At 39.2% G+C, this 15,424-nt stretch overlaps 2 protein-coding genes and 1 long non-coding RNA gene across 8 annotated transcripts; 2 read left to right on the top strand and 1 right to left on the bottom strand.

Annotated features, from left to right (window-relative positions):
• The first annotated feature begins 199 nt into the window (after positions 1-199).
• LOC131456593 (signaling lymphocytic activation molecule-like) lies at positions 200-7,430 on the top strand. Of its 3 annotated transcripts, none has more exons than XM_058625064.1 (7): positions 200-647; positions 1,232-1,528; positions 1,885-2,154; positions 2,976-3,086; positions 3,762-3,777; positions 3,888-3,955; positions 7,348-7,430. In XM_058625064.1, exons 1-7 carry the CDS (start codon positions 569-571, stop codon positions 7,368-7,370), a joined length of 864 nt encoding a protein of 287 aa, XP_058481047.1. In that variant the 5' UTR covers positions 200-568; the 3' UTR covers positions 7,371-7,430. The 3 variants fall into 3 exon arrangements, 2 of the variants coding, with proteins under 2 accessions (XP_058481047.1, XP_058481046.1); XM_058625063.1 differs by lacking the exon at positions 7,348-7,430 and adding an exon at positions 4,034-5,443; XR_009239916.1 differs by lacking the exons at positions 3,762-3,777; positions 7,348-7,430 and adding an exon at positions 4,034-4,045.
• A 52-nt stretch (positions 7,431-7,482) lies between these two features.
• Positions 7,483-12,874, top strand: si:cabz01074944.1 (SLAM family member 9). 4 transcript variants are annotated; one of them, XM_058625062.1, is made up of 7 exons: positions 7,483-7,696; positions 10,290-10,592; positions 10,860-11,141; positions 11,599-11,718; positions 11,811-11,860; positions 11,984-12,052; positions 12,602-12,874. In XM_058625062.1, exons 1-7 carry the CDS (start codon positions 7,603-7,605, stop codon positions 12,674-12,676), a joined length of 993 nt encoding a protein of 330 aa, XP_058481045.1. In that variant the 5' UTR covers positions 7,483-7,602; the 3' UTR covers positions 12,677-12,874. The 4 variants fall into 4 exon arrangements, with proteins under 4 accessions (XP_058481045.1, XP_058481043.1, XP_058481044.1 ...); XM_058625060.1 differs by lacking the exon at positions 7,483-7,696 and adding an exon at positions 8,088-8,479 and having other exon boundaries at positions 11,814-11,860; XM_058625061.1 differs by lacking the exon at positions 7,483-7,696 and adding an exon at positions 8,090-8,479 and having other exon boundaries at positions 10,860-11,124; positions 11,600-11,718.
• Positions 12,875-12,900: 26 nt separating this feature from the next.
• On the bottom strand, positions 12,901-15,201 carry LOC131456594 (uncharacterized). Its single transcript, XR_009239917.1, has 3 exons — positions 14,991-15,201; positions 14,136-14,240; positions 12,901-13,158 (listed from the first exon to the last, which is right to left on the bottom strand). It is a non-coding gene; the product is annotated as an uncharacterized LOC131456594 (long non-coding RNA).
• Positions 15,202-15,424: the final 223 nt, after the last annotated feature.

The raw sequence follows: 15,424 nt of genomic DNA, 5'->3' as shown, positions 1-15,424 counted from the left end.
GGCTTCATTTGTAAATGATATTTGTAATATTTGTAGTAATTTGTAATAAAAAGGACATAAGAATATAGATTCTTCGGTTTTATTTTGAAATCACACACCCCCACCCTCGATCATTCTGGTCGACCCACCCCCCCACCCCCCCATTTTCACTTGATTTTGTGATTTTCACTTCCCCTTTTATTTTGGTAAATGTCATGTCTTCCTGTCGCGTGGTTCCTTCAGTTGTTTTGACACATCTCCCCTAAATTCCCTCATGCACTTCACCTGGTAATCCTTAAGTAATCACTCGCACCTGCCCTTGATTCCCTCTCGCCTATATAGTGTCCCCAGTTCCTTTGTCATTTGCCAGTGCGTCGTTTATGCTCGTGGAGTTCACGTCTGCGATAGGCGGTATAGCGGGGCATGTCATTTAATCTTCACTCTGTGACGTGTGAAACAGGAAACGCAAGATAATTCGCTGGCATTTCTTAGAAACGATTTCTCAATCGTAAGCAGAGATAAATAAATGACAAGAAGAAGATGATAAACAAGAAGAGGACACCCAACGTCTCCCCTTCAAACATGACTGATGGCTCGCCCTCGCTGTTTAAGTCTCTTTGCCTGCACGTCTATGCTGCTGCTGTTGATTTCTTGTTCCTTCTTCCATGGTACGTTTGTTATTCTCAATATTGATGAGATTAGGTGAGTTGTGTGTGTAGATCAAGCTTGTACTGTTAAGTAAAAGTTTAATGTCATTAAAATGTGACATGGGATGCTGTTCTGTCACTGATAAAAAAAAAAAAATTGGTTCACACCAATATTTTGAGAGGTATCTCAGATTGAGAGTTTCCTGTTTAGTCACACTGAGATATCATGCATGAAAACGTCTGAAAATGTAAGTATCATTCAGTTTGTTATTTTTTTTTCTTTCACCGTCTTATTTGGCATGAAACTGAGGTGTCAATCATTTTCTCCATGCACCAAACTCCGTAGAGAACATTTGCCAATTTTGCATCACAGCGCACAGGAGTTGTTGTTCAAGGTCAAATTAATAATTTTGAGACTTCGTCCTTCATTCTGGTCGACCCAAGTTAGCCAAAAAAATGCTCATTTTCTCTCTGGACTTTGGTTCAGGGCAGTGAACGATTGGCAAATTCCAGTTTCCAGTCAGAAAAGGCTGTATAACAGTGACATAAAGAGCCAAACAAGTGCCCAAAGTGTCTTCCTGTCCTCATTGGCGTTTTTGTTTCAGATACGGAGGCGTTCGAGTGTCCGAGTGTCGTCCACAAACGAGTGGGAGACACCGTGGAGTTTTCTTCGTGTTTACCACCTCAAGGCGTCACCAATGCTCTTTGGACATATAAAGATGAGATTGTTGCAGAATTGGATGAAGATCGAAAAGGATTTGAACGTTATCAGTTCAAAGGCAGAACGAGTCTAAACTGTGCAAACTTTAGTCTAACAGTGAGACGTCTGACTCTTCAAGATTCTGGTGTTTACCGTTTTTACTCCGAAGTAAACAACGTCACCATCACTCTGCACGTTCACGGTGAGAATCCTCTTCTTCAAACTTTTTAATACAGCAAATGGAATTTAAAAGTTTTTGCCTGAATGATATGACTCCAAAAGTTAATAGTTAAAATTTTCACTATTTTCTTTGCCAAAAATGTATATAATTAAATTGAAATCCTGATCAAGGTGCATATTTGAAACATGTAAATCCTATGAAAGTTTACTCTTTGCTTTGAAATTGTTGATCTGATGAGAGTATGTGCTTTTTCGTATTTATTCCTAAAGCACAGATGTGTCCAAACTGTGGTTCCGTCATTTGACATTATTTACAGAATGAAAGTGTCCGAATGAAATTGACACCTTGTTGCTGTCTTTTGCTCTGTAACTCATTAGCGTACCTAACTCCGCCCGTCCTCACTGTCGCCTCCACGTGGAACACCTCATCTGAGTCCTGCACAGTTTTGCTGGATTGCAACTCGCCGTCTGGCAGCGAAGTCACCTACAACTGGACTGTGAAGAACCAGACTCTCAACGGCTCCAGGCTGCAGTTCACCATCTGGCCGCGGGAGGCCGAAACCACATTCACCTGCACCATATTTAACTTTATCAGTGAACAATCTGCCTTGATAACGGTGAAGTGTAATGGCAACGCCAACATGACAGGTGTGTAGAGAAAATTACTTTTAATTCTATAATTCTATGTTTAAAGGTCCAGTGTGTAACATTTAGGTGGATTTACTGGCAGAAATTGAACATGGTACCCATAAATACAGTATGGTTGTAGAAATGTTTCGTCACACACAGAAAGAAAACCGAAGCCACCGTTTTGTGTCACATTTGGACGGAGAGTGAATCCCACCAGTCGTGACCCGTAGGAATCTGATCTTCCGTTTTGAGGCCTCCTTAACCGGAACCAGTCTCCTATTGGACGATACGAGCTGTCACTCACACTGGTGTCCACTCATATGTGCTGTACTTTATCAGCTATCATCTCCCCTCTAAATGGGAACATGGTTGACAAAACTGACGACATGTTCGCTAGAGCTCTGGTAGCTGATGGCACGCAATCAGCCCGAGGAGGCCTCCGTCGCAATCTGCAGTCTCACCATTAGATGTCACTAATTCTTACACACTGGACCTTCCATCATCCATGTTCTACCGCTTTATCCTCCACATGAGGGTCACGGGGAGCGCTGGTGCCAATCCCAGCTGACATAGGACGATAGGTGGATAGGTGGATAGGTGGATAGGTGGGGTACACCCTGGAAAGCTGTCACCAACCATCCACTCTCGCACAACTGGACAAATTGGACACTCAATTTAGAGTGTCCAATTTGCTAATTCCCAAATCTGAATGTCCTTAAACTGTGGGAGGAAACCAGAGAACCCCGAGAAAACCCACACACACGCACACACCCCTGTGGAAAGTGTTCAAAACAGATGATTGACCTTGTTACTGTTACTGTATTGTATTGTGACTGCAGAGGACAGCTCTCCCAGTCTTCTTCTTCTCCCACTGATGAGTGGGCTGATCATCGGGAGTTTGCTGATCATTCTCCTGCTGCTCCCGCTTGTTTTCTGCTCGCAGTCGAAAGGTGAGTCGTCCTCATTTTCATCTGAGCCGAACGTGATCATGGCGACGAGTCCAGATTCACACAGAATTATGAATCAGTGGCTACTTCTACTCTATTAATAGGTCAGTTTTACCAAAAATGTATGAATATGACGTGATTTTTCTCAACTCAAGGCCCATTTACACGTCCGTCGGTCCAAAACGTTGTCTTCGTCACTACCTTCACTGAACGTTTCACTCACACAATACTTCCTCTAGAAGTGGGTTTGATCCGAAATATACAAGCGGATTTCGTGGCGGTGGAATGTAAGACCATTAAATGTAAGCCATCCCATTAATGAGGATTTGGGATTGTTGATGAGAGAGGTCGATAGTGAGAGGGATTGTCAATATTTCCGTATGTCCACCGTGACTTTCGACGACTCTGGAGAGGATGTTTTACAGTTGTTTCGCTGCAACTGTAGGTTTCCTCTCCGTCGTTTTCCTGACTGATCACTGGACCATTGACTCTCTACTGCCCCCACGATTTCCGGTGGCATTGCTCAACTGCTTAGGCGCACAATGACGGTCGAAATTAAAGCGAAGTACGGTCGAAAGACTTTGTCGCTCTCTGTATCCGTGTGAATGGGCCTGAAGGTACATGACTGTGAAGTTAGTTTCAATAAAATTTAAATTAATCCAAAACCTGTTTTTACAGGTGGATATCGCAACAGGTTGGTGTGACTCTTCTATTTATTAAAAGCAAAAATACACTTCATTTGCATTTTTTATATATATATATATATATGTATTCATACCATTAATAAACATATTTAAATGACAGGATGAATCAGTCACAGTCGGTCAACCAGGATGAAACCCAACAACACGTGTACTGCTCTCTTCTCCACGGTCAGTCCTCCATCCATTTCACTTTCTTTCACACGATTTCTGACCACAAACAATGACTTTGTTACCACTCGTTTGTAGGTGATGGCTCTGTCTACGAAATGCTAAGAGTCTCTGAAAATGCTGGAAACGTATTACGTGTGGAATGAGAGCAACAAATAACTGGATGGATGGAAACTCTAATTTGCAGGACTTGTCTTTCTTTGTTGTTTGTTTTAGTGAACATGGATTTGCTCATTTTCAAACCTGGAAAAAATAACGGAATAATGGTTTGTTTCTGTAATGTGGTTGTAAGGTAATGAAACTTTAACAATTACTCTTTCGAACCCCATTTCATATTGATAAATCAACATGAGTCCTAGTCCTGGAAAGAGGCAAAAACTGATTTTGGCCATTTAAAAAGGAGGTCACTTAATGAAATATGCACCTGCTTAAGTCCTAAGAATATGTTTGTCACTTTATCTTCTGTAAGACGAGCTTTTCTGACTGGAAAGTGAAGTTTATAAACTGCTCACGCTCCTGCACCAAAGTCCATAGAGAAAATCTGTGTTTTTAGCTTACAGGGACACTGGAGCTGCTGGTCTACCGCTGCCTCTTGTGGGAAGTTTGTGTCACTTCGGTCAATCCGGATAAAGGATTTCAAACACAGAAATCACAAAGCAATGCATTTGAAGTCAATGATAGAAGCAGCAGTTCAAAAAACATGAATTATTCCTTTAATGTTAAAGACTTTTTTGTGCCAAAGTTAGTATACGTCGTCATTTTTGGTTTTCGTGTGAGTGTTTGAGTTATGACGCATATTTATGCTTTTCATTTTACATTGCACCGTATGTAGCGGTGATTCCCAAAATGTGGGGCGCGGCCCGGTGGTAAACTGGGAAGGCTCTGCATATAGGCCGCACATGGTCATACATCAAAGCTTTTAAAGTTCTCTGCTGTGTTTTGTAGCCTCAAATTATGAAAGTTGAAAATATGGAATTTTTTGTTTTTATTTACTGAGTTTTTAATTATGTTTACTTTAAAAATGTATTCTTTTAGCTCTCCAAATGTCTGTGTATATTTATATATTTATGTATATATGTACATGTGTATATATGTATATGTATATATGTGTGTGTGTGTGTATATATGTATATGTGTGTATATATGTGTGTGTGTATATATATATGTAAATATATATATATTTATATGTATATGTATATATAATGTTACCACATTTGCATATGTAGTTTTTTTTTTGCCACTTGATGGCGCTCTGCGTATGTTTCCCTTTCAGTTCCTGTACTCGGCTGCTCAGAATGAATTTGACTGTTTAAACTCTTGTTATGAAAATCTTTTTTGCTTCATTTTGGGAAGAACCAAACACATTTTCACCTTTCGGATTCTTAAATAATGCAAGAATCTATGTAAACTCATTTTTAATCTAGGTTCCTATCCAAAACTAGGGAGTTGTTACAATGCATTAGTGTGAAATAAATACATTTAAACTTGTCTGGTTGTTGTTTGTGAGATTGTCTACAGTGTTTAAAGAGTGCGGGTGCATTTTTACAGTTCTGTTTCTTTGGTGATTCATTTCCTCTTTCAAAATTAATGCCAGCGAATGTGTAAGGGTAAGTTTTACCAAGAATCTCCCTAAATGGTCAGCAAGAGTCTCGGACTATTTTAAAATATATCCTAAAAGTGGTAAAGATGAAAAAAGCCAACAAAAAAATAAAAGTTTCTGTAGCTTTATTTTTGAAATATTGTTAAATACCATGTGGTTTTATAAACAATTTCATCATTGCTCTTTGGTTTATCATTTTTTTTTAGTTTGGGGGAAGTGATCTCAGAGACTACAGGGAGATTTCCGTGTCATTAAAAAAAAAGTACTCAGTTATCAGAATTAAAAACCACATGGTGTGAAGTTATGGCAACGGCCAGTGTGAGGGAGTGTGGGTTCGTTGGGAAAAGCGTCACATGTTTTTGACATTTCCTTTCAATCTTGTGGTTTTCCTTATGCAGACTTCACTGTCATTTGAAAAACAACATGTTTTTCTGGCCCATATCAAATTCTGCAACAAAAATCACATCAACAGATAATCAATTAAGAAATGATCATACCCTACTACTGAAAACATTGTTTTCAGAGAACCCGGCCCATGCTGACCCATTAGCGAACTAAGCGGCTGATTGGGGGCTCCCTGATCTCCAGGGGTGGCCCTTTCATAATTTTGGTTATGAAAATAAGATTGTGTATTTCATTTAATCTTGTTTTTTCCAGCTCAGCTCCTACATTAAAGCTACATTACACTGTGTACAAACAAGTGTTACACTCATACCATTAAGTGCAAAAAATGTCCCATTTAAACTGCTGTTTTTGATCTCACTTCCATTAACGCATAATACACATATTTATTATATCTGGGCATCAATCTGGGCTTTTGCCTTGGAAGTGATCATTATTTACCACTCTCCACTACAGCTTGCTCTTAAAAAGCACATTTTTTGTGCTTAGCGCTACGAGTGTGAGTAATATTAGAGCCGGCCCTTAGGATTAAAGAAATCTAGTTATTTTTTAGATCTATTTCAATATTTTAATAATGTTGTTGGTTTCAGTTTATAGGTTTGACTTTAAATACAAAAGTGCAAATTAGTACCCAGCCACTTTTGTGATTTTACTTCCCTCTAAAGTAGAAAAGAAAAATAATTTGCATAACTAACACAACTAAAATTAATGCAAACTAGTTTCACTAGTAGCAATAATAGTCAAGCACCAGCTACTCTGAGATGGTGGTTGGGCCCCTTTAAAGGGCCCTATAAAGGCTTGACCTGGCCCTGCTCTATCATCCAATTTTCTTTCCAATAGTAGGTAGTAGATAGTCAGAGAATAAAAATGCTGACAGAATCTACAGAGAACTCATTAAATGTTGGTTAATGACACTGTAAAAATATGATTTCTAGACAACAGGCAGTTTTGTAAAGTTATAGTCAATATCAGTTGAATAACTTAAACTACTGGAAATCTGTTGATGGCTGAACAGGCGGACTGTCAAAATAAAGAAAGGGGATTGTTGGTTTCGTTCTTTTTTCAGGGTCTTTGAGTGTGACGCTGCCTGAAACCTCACTGCTTTCATGTGAACGCTTGACAAACATTAGTAGGAAGTGACACAGTGTTTCTCCGCAGGCCGTGCACAGACCACCCACCTCTGCAGCAGCAACGCCGCACTCACTGCACTCGCGTTACCCGCAAATATTTCAATATAAATCTAAACGCAAAACCTTCTGATTTAGCATGGCTTTGTTTTGAAACACTTTCCTTCTGCTCTTAGTGTGTATTGTTCACATTTTAATGTATGTTTTCTTACAGCTATTATGTCTAATATAACCTCATGTTCTTTGTCAACATTTGTTTTCAGAGAACCCGGGGTCAATTCCTTAACCTGAAGGATCTTCTTTGGCACCACAGTTACTGATGTGCTCACACTAGTAAACGAGGCCAGGCAACTCCGTCTGCTTCTTTGCTGACCGAAACCGCCTCCTCCTCCCCCTCCTCCCCCTCCTCCTTGTTTCTCTCTCTTTTTTTTTTTTTTTTTTAATTTCAGCTGCTGACTTGTCACAGTTTGATCGAGCAGAAGAGGAAGCAGACGTGGTTCCTCTCTCCTCTCACAGAGATGGTTGGTGGTCGCCTCCACCGCTTGACCTGCTTCTTGGCCTCTCACGCCGAGCTGCTGCTTCCCCTGCTGCTCCTTTGGTTTTGCCTCCATGGTACGTTCGTTACTGACTTTTGCTGTGAAGTGATTATTCGTAAGATTGCACTGACACGTTTTGCCTTGTTTAACGACTACTGTGCCTTTACTTTACGTGGCACTAATGCTGTGCCTTTAAAGCTTTTTTAACTGAGACATCGACATAGAATAACTGAAGACAAGGCTTGTACACTTAAACACACTCAAACAGTTAAAACTCACCGGCAATGTGCAGCATTCATTGGAATCTGAAGCTGGGTAAAGTGTCAATTTTGTAGGGTTTGTGTTGCTTTGATGCTTTAATTCAAAACATTCGATATTTGTGTCTCTTTTTTTACATAACTGGGAGTGGGGAGTTTGTTTGCAGAAGTGTCTTTAATGTACAGATGTGTTACAAAAATGTGTCGGTTAGCATTCCAAATGTTATCACCCATGTTTCCTTTTGTTTTTGATTGCCCAACTTAGAAATAATTTAGTTGTTGACAGTAGTTTGTCTTGAATTGCATTCACTGAGACAAAATATAGCTTAAGTAACTTTATTTTAGGTTACTTGAACCCAAGTGCATGTGTAACGTGCACAAAAACTTTCTTTGGTAACACTCTTAACAACTTAAATTTTGATTGAGTTTTCACATGCATGTAGGCAAAACAATTCAAGTTAAAGTAATAGTCAATTTATCCATAACGAGGATTTCCGGGACAATTTCCAACCACTGTTCCCGTTTTGGAGTATTCATACTACTGAGCCAGTTTCTTGTGACTTCTTTCTTACTTGCTACGAGTAATACTCGTAGCAAGTCAGGTACATTTTCATTCTTGTATTTGGATTTATAGTTCTGCTTCCCATTTTGCTTTTATATAAAATGCTGATTCCCCCCCCTGCTCTCTTTGTATGAATCCATAATAACCACCAATCACCTTCTTTATAGTTTCATTTGACCTTCTCTAAATACAACTGCCTGTAGCTAGAGAAGTCTTTGTTTTTGAGGCCGTACTTTGTCTTTAGATCTTAGAAACTTAGATATTCCCCCACCTCTCCGAAACTACATACTGCTGTCACACCTTTTTGCGTCTTTGAAGGCTAGATCATACGTCCCTGGCTTAAACTTTCAATCATTTGTGAAAAACCTCAGAGTGCATACATCCCTTATTAAATTTTATTTTCCAAAATGTTATTTCTAAACGATCAACAATCTTTTTGTGTCAATACGATGAAGAACTGACTTAAATAAATGAGCTAGTTGGAATACACACACAGTCAACATAACAATAACTTAGAAATCTTGAGTTGCCTTTACTGAGGCAAAAACCTCTTCTCTTTTTAAGACCTTTTTACTTTTTTAATAAGTTACTACTTTTTTTTCATTCAATTTAATTTTGAACAAACATTATTTGATTGCTGCCAAGTGTGAAAACGGCCGGGAAATTGCCCAACGTAAACAAATGAGTTGCTTGGAATGCACGCATTCGACAGTTGCGTCACCTTTGGTTGCCCATACCAAGACAAAAAATATAGCTAGAACAAAAATAGCTTTTGCGCTTCCTATTTATTTGTTAAATATGTTGAACTAACACATATTCTGCAGGAACTTGTGTTTGAAGTCAAGTGGTCTGCATGCTGTTCTAACAAGTGCAGTGTGGAAAGGTTTGTGGCACCACAGACACAGTTTAGCCATAGATTTCCTGAGTAGCGGCGACAGCAGCAACAGTGAGTCACGATTCTAATTTCCACTTTCATCGAGGTCAGTGTCTCACACTTGTGCTGTTTCTTCTTTCAAGAAGTACATTGAGAACACTTCCAAATACAATGTAAAACAAGACGAACCTAGGATGTTGTTCGTGGTAAATAGAGTTATAAAGTAGCGATTATCAACAAGTGGTCGACTTTAACACACACTGACTCATATGAGCGTTTTCAGGATCCTCTCACTTTACTATACGGCTGAGTCAGGAACCTAAAATTAGTGTCTGAGGTTGCGGAGATGTCAAGCGAAGGAAACGAGCGCTGACTGTTGACAGGAAAGAGGTGGCAAAAAAACAAAGAAATTATATTGTACTTGTAATATTCTGTCTGTGTTTTGTCACCACACACACACAGAGAAATTCTCTGCCTTTATGTTGTAGCACGCATGAGTACATCACGTGTTAAAGCCACACTCGTAGGTGTATTCAACACTTTCAATTGTCCTTATTCCAGAGTTACTGGCATTGGTGTTACAGTCAGTGTGTTAACTAAACGCTTTTGCCCATTTTTCCAGAATAACTTTCAGTATCTGGCAGTTATTTGCAATTGACTCCATATTAAAATAGTGTATTAACAATTTAAAATGAGTTTTATTTAGAAAGAAAAAAAACTGCAGTTGTACATAACAAAAAATAACATTTGTTTGAGTCTTTGTGTCAATGTGCAAATACAGGCAACAGCACGAGTGAAATTCAATTAAATTCAATTTTATTTGTATTGCGCCAAATCATAACATACATTATCTCAAGGCACTGTACATAGACAACATCATGGAGAGCAGAGAAACCCAATAATTCACACAATGAGCAGGCACTACACCAATGAACTGGAGTCATTTATTGCTACTTTGTTTGCTTTTGTGTTTCAGATGTGGAGGCGTCCGAGTGTCCTAGTGTCGTCCATAAACAAGTGGGAGACACCGTGGTGCTTTCATCATGTTTACCATCTGAAGGCGTCACCAATGCTGATTGGATTTATAAAGATCAAATTGTTGAAGATTTGGAAAAAAGTCAAAAAGGAGCTCAATTCAGAGGCCGAACGAGTCTAAACCGCATAAACTTGAGTCTAACAGTGAGACGTCTGACTCTTCAAGATTCTGGTGTTTACCGTTTTAAATCTGAAGTAAATGAAGTACAAAGGACAACAGTCACCATCACTCTGCACGTTCATGGTGAGAGGCTTTTTGTTCAGTGATGGTGATTGCTAAAATGTAAGATTTGTCTGTGTCCTGTTTTCAAAAGCCTACAAATGGAGAGTTAATAATATATATCTACAGCGGGCTTTAATCTATAACAACATTTAATAACATTCCGGCCCCCAATCTCCCCACAACACGTCATATCCCATCAGACTGACTGTGAAATCGTGCTCTAGTACAAAGTCAATTCACTACAAATTCAAATGGCCTCTTTTTCTCTCGCCCTGTTGCCTCCGTTAGCACTCCTAACTCCGCCCATCCTGACTCTCAACTCCAGCTGGAGCGCCTCAAACGAATCCTGTACTGTTGTGCTGGATTGCAATTCCATGTCTGACAGCAACATCACCTACAACTGGACGGTAAAGAGCCAGATCTACAGTGGCTCCAGGCTGCAGTACACCATCAGGCCACAGGAGGGAGGGACCATATTCACCTGCACCATTTTGAATAGTATCGGCGAACAATCTTTCGCGGAAAAAGCAGTGAAGTGTGACAACATCACAGATGAGATCTCAAAAGGAGGTGAGTCGAGTTGATGGATGAATCAGGTGATGGTACACATATCAAAATAGCCCAGCATTTAGAATCTAATAAATACAAAATATACGCTTTTATGTCAACTTCTGGCTCCTGATTGGAAAAATGGAAAAAAAAATGTTTTTACAATCTTTGAATAATTACGCCTAAATGAATTAAGTTCAAACTAAAGATAGCAAATTATATGCAGATGACTGGCTTCTTAAAATCTGAATTAACTTAATTTGGTGTTAGCAACTTTTTTGTGTAGATCAAAGCCAATTAGCCACACCCCTTTGTTGTGATCGTCCACAACTATTTGGTTGAGACAAAGTCCTCCGTTAGCCCTTGTTTTCATTTTCACTTTCATCTCACTGCTCGGCCTGACATTTTCCACATTGAACAGATATTTGACTGACAGCAGCTTTGAAGAGCCATTTTGACATTTGAATTATTCCCGCAGAAAAATTTCCTTTGTGGACCGTGGTGTCAGCAGGAGCTTGTTTGCTGCTGATCATCATCGTCGTCATCATAACGGTTATCTGCGTCTGCAAGCGGAGACAAACTGAAGACATTTCTCAAGGTATATATTATTTACATTATTATGCCCTTTTATTTCAGCACCTGAAAAAGTTTCTTTCTCCTTTAACCTCATCTCCTTCTTTAAATCTACAGCAGAAATCGAAACCGAGTATGCCGATATCTCTGATTATGTAGTGGATAATGTAAGTATTGAGGTTTTGCTTTTACACTCCGTTAAAAATCATCTTTGTCGCGCTCTGAGACGCATGTCGCTACCCGAATCGTACCAGAAATCGATGCATTTAATGTTCATGTACAATCTCCAGAAACCCGCTCACGTACCATCGGTGTATGACTTCATAAGAGACCACAGACCCAACCAGGTCACACTAATGGTAAGACCAATAGTAAGAGCTGCATGTTGCATGTTCTCCGTGTGTGTGTGGCTTTTTTTGCAGGTTCTCCGGCTTCCTTCCACAGTTCAGACAAGCAGATTGTATTTGCTGGCAATATTTTTACAATAGTAATAAGACATTCGGTTGTAATCATTGCTTTATTAAAGGTATTACACTCAACATGAAATTACATATATTTAAGCTGTTTTAATCACAATTATCCTTGTCAATATTTGCTAAATTTTCAATTGAATTCTCCGTTTTTGTGCATCATAAATATGTTTTTATTGTGAATCATTTTATATCAAAACAAGCACTTTTTAATATCATAATAAATATCTTATATTGCCCACCGGCTACTAAAATAGTTGTTTTTTTCACTTTTTTTAACTCTATGTCGGCCCCCGCTTGACCAGAGTAGATGATTCTGTGAATACTGACTGTATCAGGGCAAACTTTGCTCCACAGCTCAAGCAGCTGAAGTGTTTTGGAAGTGAATTATTGCCTTTTGACGTTTTTCCTTTTTTTCCCCCACTCCCGCACATCTAGCCCCATTCAGTGTACGACAAGATCCAGCTCAGTCGTGTGAGGACGCCCCCTGAATCGCCCTACCAAGACATTTAAGTGACCTCTGTGCAAAAACTTTTTGCAAGATTTGCAAGAATCCCGCTGCCTCGCCAAGATGCAACATTTTCCGAAGTTTGACAAAAGCCCAGAGCCCACAGCAGACCAGGAAAACATCACGTTCTTGTGTCATGTGTATTTAATTTTTAACTATATTCTCAGAATTTACTCTCGTAAACTGTATTTTCGTATATATATATATATGTATATATATATATATATATATGTGTGTGTGTGTGTGTATTTTCTTGTGTTTCGTGCAATGTTCATAAAAAGTATAGATGGTGTTCATGGTGTCGTCATTCTGGATTCGATGTCTCTGGGTTATCTTGCTCTAATGCATTTCGGACACATTTGCCTAAAACAAAATGGAAAAGGAGAAATTATTTTGTGTAACAAACGACATTTCCATCTGAAAGTGATGAATGATGATCACGATGAATACATACCTTTAAGGTAGTTGAGTGCTTTTTTGAATTTTTCTGTAATAAAAGACTTTGTGTCAGTCATATATATATATATATATATATATATAAAAACCTGAGACACAATGAGACAGTTTCATGATATTGTCATTTGTTTGGTTGACGTTGAGGGTGGATTTACAGACGAACAAAAAAATGTTGTCTCGTCTACTTCCAAAAAAGCCCAAAAGCTGGACGCTCACCCTCACTGAAAACAGGGAAACCAGATTTTTGCTGCTAAATAAAAGGCTCATCTAATAAAATCCACACCTGCGTAAGTGTGATACCTCAATCATATGTTTTATACACATTTCTCACAGTTAGACCTGTGTTTTCTCACCAGAAATACAAGTCACTCTCCCCGCACCAGAGTCCGCAGAGGAAATCTGCAGCGGCTGGTCTACTGCTGCCTTGTTTGGCAAGATTGTGTCGTGCAAACGTCAGTGTGTGGCTGAAAAAGGCTGTCTAATACCTGGATAACGCGATTCATAGTCTGATTACTCTCACATGTACACGCTTAGTCGGACTGGAGTTGGACTTGGCGTTCTGCGCATGCACCAAAAAATTTTCACCCCCAGTTTTTGAACCAGAAGTAGGAGACGGTAAAGCAGGTACGAAACATACAGAACATTTCTGTGACGTAAAGGTCAACAGGAAACTGATTCAATGTGCACTTGCTTACAGAGAGACACAGTGCCACCTACGGACGTGGAGTCAGATGTACGTGGGAAATAAATAGTTTTTTCCTCCAAATGTATACTCGGAGTTGTCCGATTGCTTGTCTTAGTCAGACTACAGCCTTAGCTTGATTAAACTGTTCATGTAAACATAATGAATGTATCTCTACCTCAAACAACAACCTATACTCATTGTGTTGTATGAGTGCTTGATGCTTGTTCTCCATCATAACACTTAGTCACTTCGAATTTTAAGTGACTTAGTTGAGATGCCTGTGGAAGAGAGTTAGGTCAAAGAATGAAGTTATTTGCTCTCACTGCTTTGAATCCCGAATGCTGTGCAGAAGCCCACAATCAGTGCAACGGAAGTACAAACACCATATCTGCAATTGCAGTTCACCTTGATAGGCGGATTTCCTGCAACTGTACACAAGGGAAAAAAACACAAAAGAGACAAAATCTGAAGTTAGTTTTCTCCTCACAATGGATTGACTCTCAAAGTTTGAGTCGCAAATCACAAACTCCGAGTTTAAAGTCGACGTGTCGAGATTAAACGAGATATTTTGAGAATAAAGTTTCATGTCGGGATTAAGTCGACATATCAAGATTAAACTCGATATTTCAAGAATAAAGAATGAATGTCGAGATTGAACTCAATATGTCAAGCTTAAACTCGACATGTCGAGATTGAACTCGACATTTCGAGATTAAACTTGTTGTTTCGGGAACAAAGATTCATGTCGAGATTAAATTCAATATTTCGAGAATAAAATTTGTCGAGAATAAAGTTTGTCGAGATTAAAGTCGACGTGTTGAGGTTAAAGAGATATTTTGAGAATAAAGTTTCATGTCGGGATTAAGTCGACATATCAAGATTAAACTTGATATTTCGAGATTGAACTCGACATTTCAAGATTGAACTCGACATTTCGAGATTGAACTTGTTGTTTCGGGAATAAAGATTCATGTCGAGGTCAAATTCAATATTTCGAGAATAAAATTTGTCAAGAATAAAGTTTGTCGAGATTAAAGTCGATGTATTGAGATTAAACTTGATATGTCGAGATTAAATTCAATATTTTGAGAATAAAATTTGTCGAGATTAAACTCGACATGTCGAGATTAAAGTCGACATGACGTTTGCGAGCGAATAATAATCACAAGTGGTTTTACCACAGTTTAGAGTGACAGTGCGTGAAGTCCTCTCCCCGGGTCTGCTGCTGGTGCAGGTGAATTCCGTGTTGTTGAGAAATGGTACGAGGATCTCCGACTTTTTATAAGACCACGCGTCGGTCAGTGGATGCTTCACCTCCCAGGAGAAGTCCACACCTTCATCCAGAGACGAGCATTTCAGCTTCACAGTGCAGTGTCCATCTGTGGAATTGCCAATTACGTGTGTCACGGACGGTTCACGAAGGCGCTCTGTGCAGGAGAGATGATGACGTGCAATTTACATTCTATATCCTCGACAGAATTTCACGCTAACATGTTGACGACAAAATACTCAAAATGAAGATTGTTAAAACTTGGTAGAGTGTACGTATATTTCTTGGTTGTTTTTGTTGTTTTGTCAGGCGTGATTTCCTGTTTTATTTCATAGGTGCCTG

Source organism: Solea solea, chromosome 3 (assembly GCF_958295425.1).
Source record: "Solea solea chromosome 3, fSolSol10.1, whole genome shotgun sequence".
NCBI classification, from domain to species: Eukaryota; Metazoa; Chordata; class Actinopteri; order Pleuronectiformes; family Soleidae; genus Solea; species Solea solea.
The sequence above is the reverse complement of the archived record's forward strand: the minus strand, read 5'-3'. Positions and strand labels throughout refer to the sequence as shown.